The sequence below is a fragment of the Pistacia vera genome, unplaced genomic scaffold (assembly GCF_008641045.1).
Source record: "Pistacia vera cultivar Batoury unplaced genomic scaffold, PisVer_v2 Contig38, whole genome shotgun sequence".
NCBI lineage: Eukaryota > Viridiplantae > Streptophyta > Magnoliopsida > Sapindales > Anacardiaceae > Pistacia > Pistacia vera.
In genome coordinates, this window is record NW_022196201.1 from 84532 (window position 1) to 101402 (window position 16871).

At 36.7% G+C, this 16871-nt stretch overlaps 1 protein-coding gene across 1 annotated transcript; it reads left to right on the forward strand.

Moving 5' to 3' along the window:
* The first annotated feature begins 14758 nt into the window (after positions 1-14758).
* Positions 14759-16312, forward strand: LOC116140799 ((E)-beta-farnesene synthase-like). The gene is made up of 3 exons (XM_031426376.1): positions 14759-14774; positions 14829-15201; positions 16195-16312. Exons 1-3 carry the CDS (start codon positions 14759-14761, stop codon positions 16310-16312), a joined length of 507 nt encoding a protein of 168 aa, XP_031282236.1.
* The last annotated feature ends 559 nt before the right edge of the window (positions 16313-16871 follow it).

A 16871-nucleotide genomic window follows, 5' to 3' on the forward strand; every position in this document is an offset into this window, starting at 1 on the left:
AAGAATGCCTTCAAAAGCAAAGGTAATGCTTCATAACAATTACAGTCTCATCCAGCCCCTCCGACCGAGCCAGATCAACCATCTACAAAAGAGTTGGATGAAGTGTAGATACATCCGGATGACCCCGAAAGAAAGACCCATATAGGTTCTCGCCTCAAGCCTGAGACAAGAGAGAAACTCATAGAATTCCTCAAACAAAACCATGACTGTTTCGCCTGGTCCCTCGTTGACATGACAGGAATCAGCCTAGAGGCAATGGTCCACCACCTCAAAGTAGATCTGGATCACCCGCCAGTGAAGCAAAGGAGAAGGAAATTTGCACCAGAGCACAACCGGATCGTCAACGAAGAGGTTGAAAAGTTACTGAGTAATGGTATGATCAGAGAGGTCCACTACTAAGAATGGCTGGCAAATGTCGTCGTCGTAAAGAAAAAGAACGGAAAGTGGATGGTTTGCATTGACTTCACGGACTAAGTATGCCCTAAGGACTCCTTCCTGCTCCCACATATCGACATGATGGTCGATACGACCACAGGCCACAAGCTCCTAAGCTTCATGGATGCATTCTCAGGGTACAACCAAATCTTGATGCACCTCGACGACCAGGAGAAGACAACCTTCATCACAGAGAGGGGAACCTACTACTACAAGGTGATGCCATTCGGTCTCAAGAACGCTGGGGCTACCTATCAGCGACTAGTCAATAGAATGTTTGCGAACACCTCGAGGACACCATGGAGGTTTACATCGATGACATGCTTGTCAAGTCCTTGATAGCCGAGCAGCACCTTGACCACTTCAACTAGGCGTTCGCCGTCCTAAGGAAGTATAACATGAAGTTGAATCTAGCCAAATGCTCGTTCGGTGTCTCGTTAGGTAAATTCTTGGGATACATGGTAACTCAGCGAGGGATAGGAGCCAACCTCGACCAGATCAGAGCGGTCCTCAATATACCATCTCCAACTTGCATCAAAGACGTCTAGCGCCTCGTAGAACGAGTAGCTGCCTTGAGCTGCTTCATCTCTAGATCCGCTGACAAGTGCCACCTCTTTTTCCACACACTCAAGAAATCCAAGAAGTTCGAGTAGACCCCTTCCTACGAGGAAGCCTTGCAACAACTAAAGAGATACCTAACCTCCCTTTCGCTCCTTTCCAAGCCTATGGATAGGGAGAAGCTTTACACCTATCTGGTGGTCTTAGAGACAACAATCTCAGTAGTGTTAGTTCGAGAAGATGATTCAAAGAAGCTACTGGTTTACTATGTAAGCAAGTCACTCATCGGCACGGAAACATGATACAGTCAGTTGGAGAAACTGGCCCTCGCCCTCATCCATGCATCCAAGAAGCTTAGGCCATACTTTCAGTGCCACTCCATAGTCGTACTCACCTCTTTTCCACTCAAGAAGATACTTCACAAGCCAGAGCTATCAGGCCGACTCACACAATGGATGGTAGAGCTTAGTGAGTTCGACATATCTTTCCATCCACGTACTACTGTCAAGTCCCAAACACTAGCAAACTTCATCACTGATTTCACCCCGAGCACTACTGTCCAAGCAGAAAGAGAGTTACTATGTATGAATAGTGGGTCGCCTTCTAAGTGAACTCTCTCAGTGGCAGCCTTGAGCAACGAGTCTTCTTGTTGGCAATGACTGATTATTTCACTAAGTGGATCGAAGCCGAAGCTTTCGCACAAGTCAGAGATCGAAAGGTAAAAGCTTTTATCTGGAAACATGTCATCTACAGGTTTGGGATACCGAAGGAAATAGTCACCGACAATAGATCCCAATTTATCAGTTCAAGCTTTAAGGATTTCTACGACATGTGGGGGATCAAGCTAAGCTTCTCTACCCCCCGCAACCCTTGGTCCAATGGCCAGGCCAAGTCATCAAATAAAACCATCCTGCAGACCTTAAAGAAGCGACTATAAAAAGCGAAGGGTGCATGGGCAGATAAGCTACCTAGAGTCCTTTGGTCCTATCGAACTACAGCTCGCTCATCCAAAAGCGAGACTCATTTCTCCCTCACATATGGATCTGAAGCAGTCATCCCGGCCGAAGTATCGGTTCCATCCACCAAACTCTAATGGGCGGACGAGGAAACCAACAACTAGAACCTGGACACCGTCGAGGAGCTACGCGAACAGGCGAGCATCTGCAACGCAGTCTACTAGTAGCAGGCCGCCCGGTACTACAATAAATTTTGAATTCTCTTCCACATGCTTACTACCCAGTCTTCAAAACTGTTCATAGCAAATCTCTGACATTTAGATGAAATTTTTTATTTCTTATTGCCCTAACTACACCCCTTTTTCTCTTTCGTTGCCCTTAGAGTCACTGAATCGAATCAGAAATTGATTTGTGTGATTGGGCAATATGAGTTCAGAATCACAATCATAATGGTAATCACCATCTCCTCCTCCTCGGTGACGTTTATCGTGCATAAAGTGTTTCGAAGCTCTTGGGTTATGCTATTCACCTGTTGATCAGATACTACTCTTGTAGAATTTTTAATTCTCAAAAACAAACCCTCTTCTTGCATTGAGGTAATCAATTATTCTCCTTTTCCATCCCATTTTCATTTACTTTAAATAATTTCTACATATTTGATGGCCTTGGTTCATCTTCTATCTATTAAGCTATTTACTTTGTATTTGTTTTTGGGATCCATTCTTCTTTTACTCTATTGTTATCGCATCACTTGTTTTAAGTTATATTCAATCTCTAGGGAAAAACTTACTTCCAATCAATATACTTTTTGGACTATAATTTTTTCACAACCAATTCACATTGTATCTTGCTTGTGATTTATTTTCTTCAATTTTCAACTTGAGCATCCATTATTTTTTATTTATTTATTTTTTTTTTTTGGGTGTTAATCGTAGGATCTAAAGTTGTAACAATTTTTGAAATCCACCTTTTATTAGTGTATTATTGTTGAGTAAAAGATTTTGCATTTTCAATCTTTTACTGGTACTTGTATTATTGTGAGAAAAAGAATTTTCATTTTCAATGTTCTGTTGGTGGATTGTGTATCTTTACTTTGTTAATGAACTGTGGTGTTTGAGGGACTGTGTATTAATTATCACAAACTCTTCAGGATGGGAAAATTGTGAAGTTCAATCCTTCCTAGATAAAATGCTGCTATTATTCATGTTTTTCACATGGTGTTTGCGTGAACAAAAATCTATCTTCAAATCAAGCTGCTTTAATTCCATTTTACCATTAACAAATATCTCTGACTCAAATTATGGCTTTTGGTTATGTCTTTGGCTACCTTTCCTTTTTGGCTGTGCCCTCCAAGTAACAAAAACAAAACCTCTGGTTGCAGGAAATTCTGGAAGCTCTTGAGAAGGAGAAGCCCCACATGTGGACATTTCGGATGCCAGAAGAAGCCACATCTAACTGGAAAAGGCTGTTTGGACATTTAGATGAAATAAAATGAACGAATGATGAAATTCTGGATGCTTGTTTTTGACAGAAGAAATTGAAAGCTTATGACCTATCCTCTTTGTGAGAGTGCCGTCCTGAACTGAAATCTTCTCAGCAAACAAGTGTGGTAGCTGGTTTGAAGATGAATTGCAAGTCTAGGCAAAAACTGTTGTTGTTATTCAGTGTTATTCATTTTGATTGTATTTGGAACTACCACAATTAGTTTGATTACTTCTGGCTGACACCTAGGTAGTTCATTTCTATGTTGGCCTGAGGAAGTCGCATAGGTTGATAAGCTTAACTGCCGTTTCTCTTTCATTTGTCTCCCTTTAAATTTGGACAAAATTGAACTGTGTAAATCTTTTAGAATGAAAATGGTGCTAAATTTTTTGTGTTAATTACGATGTAATGAGTGCAAAGCGAATATGTGGATAATATATTAAGAAAATGTGCAGTTATGTTTCTTTGGAGGAATCTGCAGAAAAGCCAATACACATTGACTAAATGAGCATTCATGATGGCCAAAGCACAGCCTAAACTTCACCATCGACTACATGCATCAATTTTGTTGTACTAAATTGCAAAGGAGATAGATAAATAAATAGCAGACCATCAAAATTAAGCAATCACAAAGTCAAGTGGATGAATATTCTAGGACTAAATAAATAAAACATCATTTCACATCTCACTACTCATAAACGCAAGTCTAGAAGCACATTATAACTACGGTAAATGCATTAATCACAAAGTATATACAACATGCATGTGTTATACATAAAAACCATCCTACCTAAAAACACCAACTATCTACACGACAAAAAGACCAGCAAAACAAAAAGCAGCAGGTCAGATGCCACCTTCTAAACTTCTTAAGAGAACTAAGAAAAACTGTGCAACAGAAGCAAGACTTTCTATGCAAAGGAGGGCCCCCAAACAACAAGAAGATCGAACTGCCAGATATAACCTTAACCACCAGACACTTGTTGCAAACAGCCAAACCAGCAGGCAAAACGAAAAAAAATACTAGCCTCCAAACACAAAGCAAAAAGCTTAACTGGGGGGAAGAGCTCTGGCAACCAAAAATAAACACTCGCTCTTCCTTGCCCTCAACCGAGCCTAACTCAATTCCATAAGCCAGAAGAAACAATAACCAAGAACCAACATAATTCAAGAACAGCTCCTGCAGAACAAGCACAACAGGTAGCACTCTGCAGAGGACATCCCAGCAACAACCTGACACCTCACACCAGTAAATCAAAATAGGCTGCTTCAACTCATCAGGAGCTAAAGTGATTACAAGGTCCAATTATGTATATGTCATCCATCCTCATAATTTCCTCTAAAGATCATGCCAATAATCAAGAAAAGCGAAGCTGAGAGGATCGATGGCAAACTCTGGTCACCAATTGCATGCCTCTCAAGCAAACATATGTTGTATAAGATAAAAGCAAGTAAAAGATTATCAGAAGACATCCTCCAAATAAGTAATTTTTTTTCTTCCTCATCCCAGAACCCCACGAAGTACCAACTTGAGAATCGTAACAGTTTTGATTAGAATTCCTTTGCCCTGAACGCTTATCACACAAGATTACACCACTAAGCAATGAGAAGCAATACTTTGTAAAAATTGTGATTAATGATAAAACAGAATGACTTGATGATGTATTTGGCCTAGATGGTTGGAACTAGGTTTTGTCTATCTTGGCAATTTGTATAAGACACTGAGAAAGCTCTTACCAACTTGACAATCATAACAGTTTTTGATAATATTGTTTATCAAAAAACTTGAACACACTCATGGTTCTCAACCCTAAAGCACCAAGCAAGTGTTGTGTTCCACTTCCCCCAATAGTAGCAAGCAAGAGACCATTGAGTAAGCTCTTACCACTTAAAAGGAACTCTCAGCGGTCAGCCAGGGTGACAAATGCGGCAGCCATGGTGGATGTCAGCCGACGGTTCACACTCTCAAATTCAGGATGGGTAATTTGGGTTTTGGGTATGATTTAATTTGGGAGAGAAGGGGATTAGGGAGGCAAAATTTCGGTGCTTTTGAAATTTTTTTTTTTTTTTTTTTTCAAATTTGTACCTATCTGACGTGACAGAAGAGATGGCATCACCACTCAGATTGTAAACTAGCTAGTAAGAACCAGTAGTATACATAACATTATTGAAGACAGAAACTAGTTAGTCAAGACTAATTGGGGTTGTCATGTTAACTATTAGTTTTAAAATTATATTCTTACTATAATATTTATCAATATAATTCCAATACAGAGCTGGCAGATTAATACTGAATTGAGTAAACGTATACAATGACAAATAATGATTTTTTTCAAGTTTAATAAGAAAATTAATTTTTAACATATTAATAACATGTTTATTAAGAAAATTGGATGCAGAAAGAAAGGCTGGTGAGTGGTGACCCCATTTAACAAAAAAAAAAAAAGATTATTATTTTCCTCCGATTGAACTTTGTCAAGTAAATCAAATTAACGTTTAAATTTAAAAAAAAAAAAACTTAAAAACTTAACTATTCTTTAGAAATATGTTAGCTGACACAATTATCTTGTGCTAAAGATTAAAAAGTACTTGAGAATTCAGTCAGATTGACGTAAGATTGACATATGTTATTTTTACATTCACGAGTACTGCTTTTTAATTCATTTAAACTTTTAAAATATTATAAACTCTACGAACTATCATGTATCTACGTGTCTGCTATTTAAGATTTTATGAATTCTATTATTGCATAATATTTCTGATATCGAACTGGAATATTAAGAATTTAAAAATATCTTGAACTATGAGTTAATGAGTAAGAGATTTCACCTGAAGAAAATTTAGAACCGTTTTGTCATTATTAAAATCATCACTTTAAATTATAATTTCTATAACTGAAAATTTTCTACCTAGCTCTAGCTCCAAAAAACATGAAATTCATAATTAAAATGGAAGTTTTAAAAATAAATGCAAGTTGCATGTATAGTCTCCCTTCAACTGCCACCAATAAATAAAAACAAATAATGAATATTTTTTAATTTAAATTTATGAATAAGATATTCTTGACTTCACAGTATGGTTGAGCAAATAAAGACCAATCTAACACACTTCTTCTTTATTCCTGAAACATTTATATATTGTTTAGAATTTTTTGGATTCATCTTAATTGAATTAAAACTTCTATAATAAAAAACAGAGAATTTATGATACATTTTTCTCACTCAATGCACTAGTATAGTATATCATTATCATATGGGAGAATGACATATTCCTACCCAAGGTTCGGCGAAACAACATTTTCCCACCCATCAAGTTTCAAAACGATACTCTCCCACCCACCGTTATGTTCCGTTGGAAAAATTTGTTCTCTAACATGTATAAACAGTATAAAGACAAAACTACCCTTCTAGCTTTTCTTCTTTCTCCTTCGCCAGAAACACTGCCAATTTGCACCTAACTGGATGAAACTAGAAGACACAAGACCCCTGGAAGCCTGACTTGGCTTTAGGTTCACTAGATTGTGTTACAATATTAACATTACATCAAGAAACTGATTTTAAAAACAAATCATCATCTTCAAAGCAGCAAATGGTATCAAAGTATTTATGTTAAAACGAGTGTAGAAGCTTAAGCAAAACTGGATTTTCAGAATATGAAGCAAAACTTTCATGCGGTGTTACACCTTTCAAATTCAGAACAAATGACATTATGCTTTCCACAAGTCAATCTGATCAAGATGGAGCTCTTTGAATCATTCTTAAACTAAAAATTTCAAGCAAAAGTTCTCTACTTAAAAAACTACACTAAAATTAGAAAGGGAGATAAAAAGGCAAAACTAGCTGGGAACTGCTAATTGTTTCTTCCGATCCCCTTCTTGCTCCCACGGGCTGTCTCCCCTCCCCTTATCATTCTAGAGAGTATATTTGCTTTCTTTGTGTTCCCTTCCTGATTAAGGCTACCAATCAAATCCTTAGAGCTCTCCCAATTAGTGGCTCCTCCTTTCGCCTGAATTTCAAACAATAAAGAATATGCATTGAGAGTCTTCCCGGCTACTAAGAGAGCATTCAACATCTTCTCATAGCTTAAAAAGTCTACAATGCAGTCTATCTCCACAAAAAAATACAACAACTTCAGAGTAACAACGGTCTTCCCTTCTCAGACAGAATAGATAGAAGACTACCAAAATTGGGGTGCACAACCACTGTGCATCAGCAGATCAATGCGTCTAAGGGCTTCCTCAACATGACCTCTCATGAGAAGAGCTTCCAAGACCTTGGCGACCAAATCGCATCCGGCCAAATCGACGCAAATTTGGTGCGATTTCGTGTTTACCATCCCTTCTCTAATCCCATCAATTTCCCCAACAATTCAATACACAAAAAACAACCTATTTTCCCAAATAACAACAATATAACGCTAGATCTGGGCAATTGGTGGGAGAGGGGAAATGATGAAAGTGATATCATTTGGGGAAGAAAGTAGTGTGTCTTGAGTAAGAAGGATATAGAGTTAACTTGGCGGATGAAGTAAGCATAGGTGAGAGCTTAACCAGTAATGGCGTTGATGAGAAAAGTAGTGGAGAGTGGCAGTGGGATGAGGAAAGAAGTGTTTCAGTTTTTTTTTTTTTTTTAAGTTTATATATAAGAGATAAAAAGACATAATTACCTTTTAACTGTTTTGTAAATTTACCATTTTATCCTTTTTTAGTTAAAGTTAACGGACCGTGGGTGGGAAAATGTCATTCTCCCTTACCATATTATTAATTTTCTAAGGGAGACACCTTTCGTATGTCTTCATAAGAATACCTAGCACATACATACATACATACATACATATTTATGAGAAACATTTTTGATTTCTTATTTTATAGTTCATGTCTAAAAGAATAAAGAAGAAGTTTCTGAATTGAGAACAAGAAAAACAATGTAGAGAAAAACAGAGGAAGCAAAACTGAAATTGCTTTTTTTTTTTTTTTTTTTTTTTAACTAACTTTTCAGAGTACACGTGATGAGTATTTAAGCAAGTATTGCATGAAAGTCTAGACGACACCGTTTTCCTATTTGACTAATTTCACATTTGTCCTTCATTCTAACATTCCCCTATAAACCAAACATTTTCTATTTCTCCTATACTATTCTTATCTTCATATTCCCTCTTTGTCGTAACATCCTCTTTGACTCTCTTCACAGTTCACCTATCAACAGTTCTCACAAGTAGATGTAAAACTACAGAAAAAAGATAGACTTAATTGATTTCTTTCTGCATTAGCCTTTCCCTTCTAATAACTCTAAAACTTTTAACTTCTCCCTTAGCCACTAAAATCCATCTCCAGACAAAGGTTTGGTTAGTATATTTGCTAGTTGATACTCAGTACCCACATATTGCACACAGACTCGTTTATCAGCTACCAACTCTCGGACGTAATGCACATCTATTTCAATGTGCTTCATTCTTGCATGGAAGACAGGGTTAGATGACAAAGCCCTTGCGCTCATGTTGTCACACCACAGAATAGGCATGATTGTGATTTCAATTCCAAGTTCTGTGAACAAATTCTAAATCCAAACCATTTCAGTGGCAGCTTGACACAAAGACCTGTACTCTGCTTTAGTAGAGGACAAAGATACAACCTTTTGCTTTCTTGAGCTCCACTGAATTAAATTCCCTCCAAGAAACATTCCATACCCACTGGTTGATTTTCTATCGTTAGTGTCACTGGCCCAATCAGCATCAGCATATCCTTCTAAGACAAATCTCTTAGCTCTAGTGAATATCAAACCATGGTGAATGGTGCCTTGGATTTACCGAAGTACTCTCTTACAGGCAATCTAGTGAGCAACCGTAGGGGTCTGCAAGAACTGACTAAGTTTATTAACAACAAAGGCTAGATCTGGTCTAGACAAAGTTAAGTATTGTAGGCTACCCACAACTTTCCTATAAAGAGAAGGCTGATCAAATAATTGACCATCCTCTTTGCTGAGTTTCGTTCCTAGAGCCTTAGGAGTCTGACAAGGCTTTGAATCTGCCATGCTAGCTTTATTTAGGAGCTCCCGAGCATACCTAGTTTGAGTCAAGAGCAATGACAAATCATTTCGAGTCACTTCAAAACCAAGGAAGTAATTGAGAGACCCTAAAGTTTTGAGAGCAAATTGTTTATTCAAGTCTGTTACAATTTGCTCAAGAAGATGATTATCATTCCCAATGAGAAGGATATCATCTACATACACTAGTAGATAGATGACTTGGGCTTTTCTTTTGAAATAGAACAAACTGACATCAGAGGTGGAGTTCTCAAAACCCCAAGATATTAAGACACTTTTCAACTTGTCAAACCAAGCTCTAGAAGCTTATTTCAAGCCATACAAGGCTTTATGTAGCTTACAAACATGCTTTGGTAAATTTGAATTAGCAAAGCCTTCTAATTGATACATGTAAATAGTCTCGGTTAGTTCACCAGTAAGAAACGCATTGTTGATATCGATTTGCTAAATATTCCATTGATGATGAACTGCCAAGGATAGCATGACTCTTATGGTGGTAACTTTGATAACAGGTGAAAAAGTCTTAAAATAATCCAAGCCTAGTGTTTGTTGAAAAACCTTTGCAACAAGCCTTGCTTTATACCTTTGCAAGGATCCATAAGAATTTAGTTTAGTTTTAAACACCCATTTGCTGCTTACTATATTCATCTAGGCATGCAAGGCACCAATTCCCAGGTCTGATTGTTTATAATAGCATTGTATTCTGTCAGCATTGCATATTTCCATTCTGGTGTGTTTAGAGCCTCAGTTGTAGATTTGGGCTCTGTTAAGATTTTCTGAGTTGATAGATAGGCACAGAGGTTAGATGAATTTGACTTGCTTTTGGACTTGGTCACCATCGGATAAGCATTCTATGTGCGTGACTTAGGAAAACAGAGATCTACTTCGAACTAAATTCCTAGACCCTTAGAAGAAGGTCCGCACTTTGGATTTGTTGTGCATATGTCAGGTGGTTGATCAATATGTGATGGAGAGATGTTGAATTTAGAGCAAGGGGGCAACATAGCAGATTGATTTCTTTGTAACCTGGAGCTTGGAATAGACATTGCTGGTGATACATTATATTGAGTTATAGAGATTGAGTTTAATTCAGAGAAAGAGGGCAGCATAGCAGATTGATTTCTTTGTAACCTGGAGCCTAGAATAGGCACTGTTGATGATACATTATGTTTAGCTGCAGAGACTAAATTTAATTCAAAGCAAAAAGGCAGCATAGCAGACTGATTTCTTTGTAACCTGGAGCTTGAAATGGGCGCTACTGGTGATACATTATGTTGAGTTGCAGAGACTGATTCACGTGGATTTGTAGGATTATATTGAGTGGACACCACTGGTGATTGATGTTCAAGAGTTAAAACTACACAAAACTCAGTTGAACTTGTGTCTATTGAATCTGATAAGCTAACAGAGCAATTTGGAAGCTGCTAGGAACTTTGGAAAATAGGAGCATTAATCAATCCAACAACCTCACTATCTTCACATGAAACATTCTTAAAATTAGTTTTGAATGAAAACTCACATTCATTTAACTTGGCCTGCTTAACAATATACAGCTTACCTGATGAAGACATACACTTATAGCCTTTGTGAACTAGGCTATAGCCCAGAAATACACACTTCTTAATGTGATAAGAGAACTTTTGCTTCTGATAGGGTCTGATGAAGGGATAGCAACAACATCCAAACACCTTTAGGTCATTATAGTTTGGTTCTTGACCAAATAGCATTGTAAAAGGAGTTGAATAATCAAGAGAAGCTGAGGGCAGTCTATTTAACAAGAAAACTGTAGTACTAAGGTTTCCACCAGAAACAAAGTGGCATAGCAGCATGTGCAAGTAATGCTAGGCCAAATTCAGTAATGGCTCTATGTTTCCTCTTTACCTGACCATTTTGCTAGTGTAAGTAGGGACACGGATGTCTAAATAGCATGCCATGTTGATCTAGGTACTTTGAAAATGTCCTAAATTCACCTCCCCATTCTTTTTGCAAGCATTTAATCTTATGGTTCAACTGTTTTTCAACCAAACAATGAAACTTTGTAAAGATAGGAAATGCTTCAGACTTGGCTTTCAACGGATACATCCACATAAATCTGTTGTAGTCATCCACACAGATGATCTAGTATCAGAACCCTTCAGATGATTTAACAGAGGCAGGTCCTCATAAGTCATAATATACTAATTCAAGTGGAGCTTGTGAGTGAGAATGAGTTTAGGAAATTGTGCTTGTTACATTTTACCACATTGACAAACCTCACAAAAGGATGTTTTATTGCCAAAGTAACCAGATACATTTATTTTGTTCAACACAACTCTCAAGCTCTTCTCTTAAGGATGACCTAACCTAGCATGCCATAACAAAGTAGTACTAAGTTTTGTATCCAGTACAGAGTTGATAGGAATAAAATTATTTGCTGCCAAATTAGAATTAAAACTAGAAGGTCCAGCTTGTGAAACTGAATCTTTATTTGCTGCTACATTAAGTTAAGGATAGAAATCTTGAACTGCAGGTGAGGAAACCATAGATGACATAGCTGCACTAAGAGATCCAAAAGATGGCATAGAGATGTGCAATTGATATAGCCCATCTTTTAGACTCCCTTGTAGAAGTATATCTTTAGTTGTTTTTTCCTTTATAAAACAATGTGCAGCATGAAATTCAACAATAACATCATTATCCCTTGTTATTTGTGAAACGCTTAAGAGATTTTTGGCTATACTAGGAACACACAACATATTTCTCAAATTCAACACCTTAGGAGAGAAATCAGAAGGTAAAAAGTTAATACCTGTATGTGTAATGGGGACTGTATGTCCATTACCAACCTGAACCTGGGTACCTCCTTGATAAGCTGAGTAAAGAAGCATGCTCTGAGGATCTATAGTCAAGTGGTTGGTAGCTCCAAAATCTACAAACCAGGTTTGATCATTTAAGGTGTGAAGAGTAGCAGGTACGAAGGAACCTTGTTGCTCAGATAGACATGTGATTGCTGGATTAGAGGTAACTCCTTTACTAGTAACTGGAGCTATCAAAGGTGATGATTTAGGCACATTGTACAGTTGTGATTGAGGTGAAACATGATGTTGAGATGAAAAACCAATTGAGCCATGATTAGGCTGAGATCCATAGGGTGAATATGAGAGGGGCTAAGGAGGCATGACTCTTGCTGCCATTAGTGCTTGAGTCGAAGCATCAGTATAGTTAGGACTTGTGATGTTGGTTGAGTGAACAGGAAGTGAGCCAGTAAGACCCTGGTATTCATGATTAAAATGATGATAACAGTGGAGAGCAGAATGACCAGTCTTCCCACATACTTGGTAGATGAGTTTAGGTCAAAAATAGCCTCCTCGACCTTTGCCTCGTCCTCTTTGCATGTTAGAACCAAACATCATCATTCCAGGATAGTGAGAGAACTGAGGACAAAATTCAGGTCGGTATTCATGTGAAAACATATTACTACCATCAGAATAGCCATTTTGCGAAGTCAAGTATTGAGAAAGAGAATAGACAGGTTGAACACTCGGATTCCCAAAGTGTGATGATGCATTAACTGATACAGAGGCTGTCATATTACCATTCTTGAACTGAGAATTTACAGTGATAGCAGTTTCACTTTGTTTTTTAGCAAGCAATGCTGAAGCTAAATGATCAGACAAATTAGAATACACATTATGTTGTCTTTCAAGTCGAATTTCATGTTTATGAAGAAGATACTGAGCTTTCTATAGAGTAACCTGACTGCTAGTTGCTGTTAAGTTGGCTACAACAGCATCATATTCAGGCCTTAGCCCATCTAGTATGTATAATAACAACTCTTCTCATTGATTAAGACTCCACTGGCTACTAACTCATCACTTAATTCCTTCATTTTCAAAACATACTCATTCATAGTAAGTGCATCCTTCTTAGTACTTTGTAAAAGACTTCTTAAATGTAGAGTTCGAGCCTTAGAGGCTGAATGAAAATGTAGTTCTAGTGTGTTCCAGATATCATAGGTAGTAGTGCATTTTCCAACATGACGAAAAATAGATTCAGAAATGGTAGAATTTAACTAGCTCACCAAGAACTGATCAATTCATTGCCAAGAGAAGTAGTTAGGGTTACCTCTTTTCTTCGGTTGCTCAGACTCATTTGATTTGTCAATTATAAACATCGGAGGACAAACCCTCTCTCCCGTGATATGGCCTTCAAGTCCATGACCAGTAAGAGCTGGAAGAATTTGAGACTTCCAATAGTTATAATTTTTGTCGCTCAATTTGACAAAGATTGAAGGTAGCGTTGGCGGTGTAGTTGGATTCTCCATTTGCACGAGGTATTTTGCATTTGTTTTTCACAGAGAGATTTCCACAAATAGAAAATTGGACTAACAGTAAGTTGAATTGAAAACAAACACAGAAGACAAAAGAACACAAGAGCAAATCTTGCCAAAGGCATGTGTCTAAGGCTCTGATACCATGAAAGAATAAAGAAGAAGTTTCTGAATCAAGAACAAGAAAAATAATGCAGAGAAAAATAGAGGAAGCAAAATTGAAATTGCTTTCTTTTCTAACTAACTTTTCAGAGTACACGTGATGAGTATTTAAGCAAGTATTGCATGAAAGTCTAGACGACACCGTTTTCCTATTTGGCTAATTTCACATTTGTCCTTCATTCTAACAATGTCTTAGTAGTCCAAATGAATTGAGTGGTCAAATTCGACAACTTCACTACACTAATCAAATGAATATTAATTTCTTACTCAATAATCCAAGTGAGTAACTAAGTTGTGTATGTTTTAATTGAGGAATAAATCATTACTAAAATTAGATAAGAAGAGGAAAGAGATAATCTTAAGGATGATAATACAGAAATACTAAAAGTTTTTAGCCAAGAAGCTCTAAACATGCTTGAGAAGTTAGAAATATTTTGGCTTCAATAAGAAGGTGTCCATGCTGACGACTTATTACGTACCTGCAAGATAAAAGATTTGGTAACAACTCTAAACATAAATCATTGTTTTAAACAATTTTAAATAAATATTTTATTTTATCTTAAACCTTTCATGTAAAATAGTGTATATTTTTTGTAATATACATATAATTATTACTATATATATGCAAGTTTCTTAAAACGGAACCTAGAAAAATTATAATTTAATATAACATGAAATTTATTGTTGTTTATAACTGGCTCAAGTTAGAACCATAATTTTTTATAATTACATATAAATTATTCTTATATCGAGTATTATTATAAAAAGATTTTATTGTACAACAAGGAATTAAGGTTTCCTATGGTAAGTAAGCTATGTCAAATAATATTCGTAATACTCACTCATGAAATTAATAAAATATGAACATATTGTTGTTGTGAGCAGATGTATTTGAAAAGTTCAAAGATGTTGATAGGAAATTCAAGTCATCCTTGATTAATGATGTTCAAGGAATGCTAAATTTGGGTGAGGCAGCACACTTCGCTATTCATGGCGAAGATATTCTGGATGAAGCCCTCGCTTTTACAGCCACTCAGCTTAAGTCAATGGCATCTCGTGTAAGCACTCACCTTGCAGAAGAAATAAATCATACTTTGAAATTTTCTTTCCGTAAGAGCGTACCAAGGCTTGAGGCAAGATTTTTCATGTCCACCTATGCAAGAGATGATTCTCACAATAAAACTTTGCTTAAATTTGCGAAGTTGGACTATAACATACTTCAACTGAGGCACCGGAAGCAACTCAGTGATATCTTAAAGTAAGTTCATACTTTTAATTACATCACAAAATTGATTTGGAGCTTTATTTTATTTTATTAAAGGTTGTTCAGCACCCACCCACACCCGCACCCCCTTACTAAAAACCAAAACATCATCAACATAGACTATACAAAAGTTGGATAAGTCTCCAAAAACTTGATCCATTTTCCTCTGGAATATTGTTGGTGCTTGCTTAAGTCCAAAAGGCAAAACCATCCATTCAAACAATCCTTTCGGACAGGTGAAAGCCGTCAAAGGAATGCTTGACTCCGCCATCCTGGTCTGCTAAAATCCTGACTTTAGATCAAATTTGGAGAAGATTTTTTCAAATCTAGCTTTATTCAAACAAGCCGATTTGTTTGGTATCTTCCCCCCCCCCCCCCCCCCCCAAAAAAAAAAAAAATTTGAAGAGTTTTAGAATATTAGTGAAGTTATCAACAATCAAAATCATATATATGGTGAGGTGAAAACGAGTTACATATATTTCTCCCTGTTCATTAATTTTTAATATTAATTGCCTATGCTAACTTGTACAGAGGAACTATGTTTATTTATTTTTCTTCAGTTTTTATAGGTATGGTAAAGCGATATTGGTTATGACATAAATGAAGCTGTATAATTTTCGGTGGCGGAAAAATCTAGAATTGACCACGAAGCTGCCATATAGTAGAGACCGATTGGTGGAAGAATATCTTTGGGTCTTGGCAATGATCTTTGAGCCACAATATGCTTGTGGCATAGAGAATAAGACGAAACTTTTATGTCTTTTAGTTGTCTTGGATGATACGTACGATTCCTATGGTACGCTTGAAGAACTCACACTTTTAATGGAAGCAATCAGAAGGTTAATTATAAACATATTGCATATAGCTTAAATTGAACCCTCTGAATTTCATAATAGATTTAGAAATTATATATTAACAATCATTTTAATTTTCTCAAACTCTGGCTTCAATTTTTATAAGGAATGTGAATGGTTAATTGATTTTCAGATGGGACATTGGCGCCATAGATATGCTTCCAGATTACATGAAATTTATTTATAAGACACTCTTAGATTTTTTACCTGAAATGGAGGAAGTTAGGAGTAAGGAAGAGCAGACAGCGTAGATTATGCAAAATTGTTGGTAGGTGATATATGTTAAGCTTTGCACCTTTTTTTTTTTTTTTTTAATATGATAATTGATCACCCCTTAGTACAACTCAAACTAAGATCGGAGAACACTTTCAACCATAAGCCCCTCTATCCATCCGCTTACAAGTGGTTACCCTTCGTGTGGTTTTACGCATGGCGTAAATAATTTTTCTCAATTTTAACTTTAAAATGTGTACAGTATCAGCAATAATAAACAACAAAAATTGTCTTGCTGTAAAAAAACAATTTCTACCGCTATTCATTGAATGACGTGATTAGAGTGTCACTTTCTATTCAAATTTGTTTTCACTTTCTTGGGTGAGGTTATTAATATCGAGTTTGATTATATTGTCCTCAGTTGCAAAGAATGGGAGAAGGATATTATGCTGAAGCCGTATGGTTCAATAAAGGGTATTTTCCAAGTACTTGAGAAGAATATATGACTGCTGCACTTGAAAGTGGTAGCCCCGATTGTTGACAGCGATGAGCTTCTTAGCCATGTGTGCAAATAAAGAGGATTTTGATTGGTTATGC

Excerpts from the sequence above, each read along its gene's own strand:
- LOC116140799 (XM_031426376.1), top strand. Across the intron at positions 15,202-16,194 it reads CAACTCAGTGATATCTTAAA|ATGGGACATTGGCGCCATAG; the intron begins GTAAGTTCATAC and ends ATTGATTTTCAG.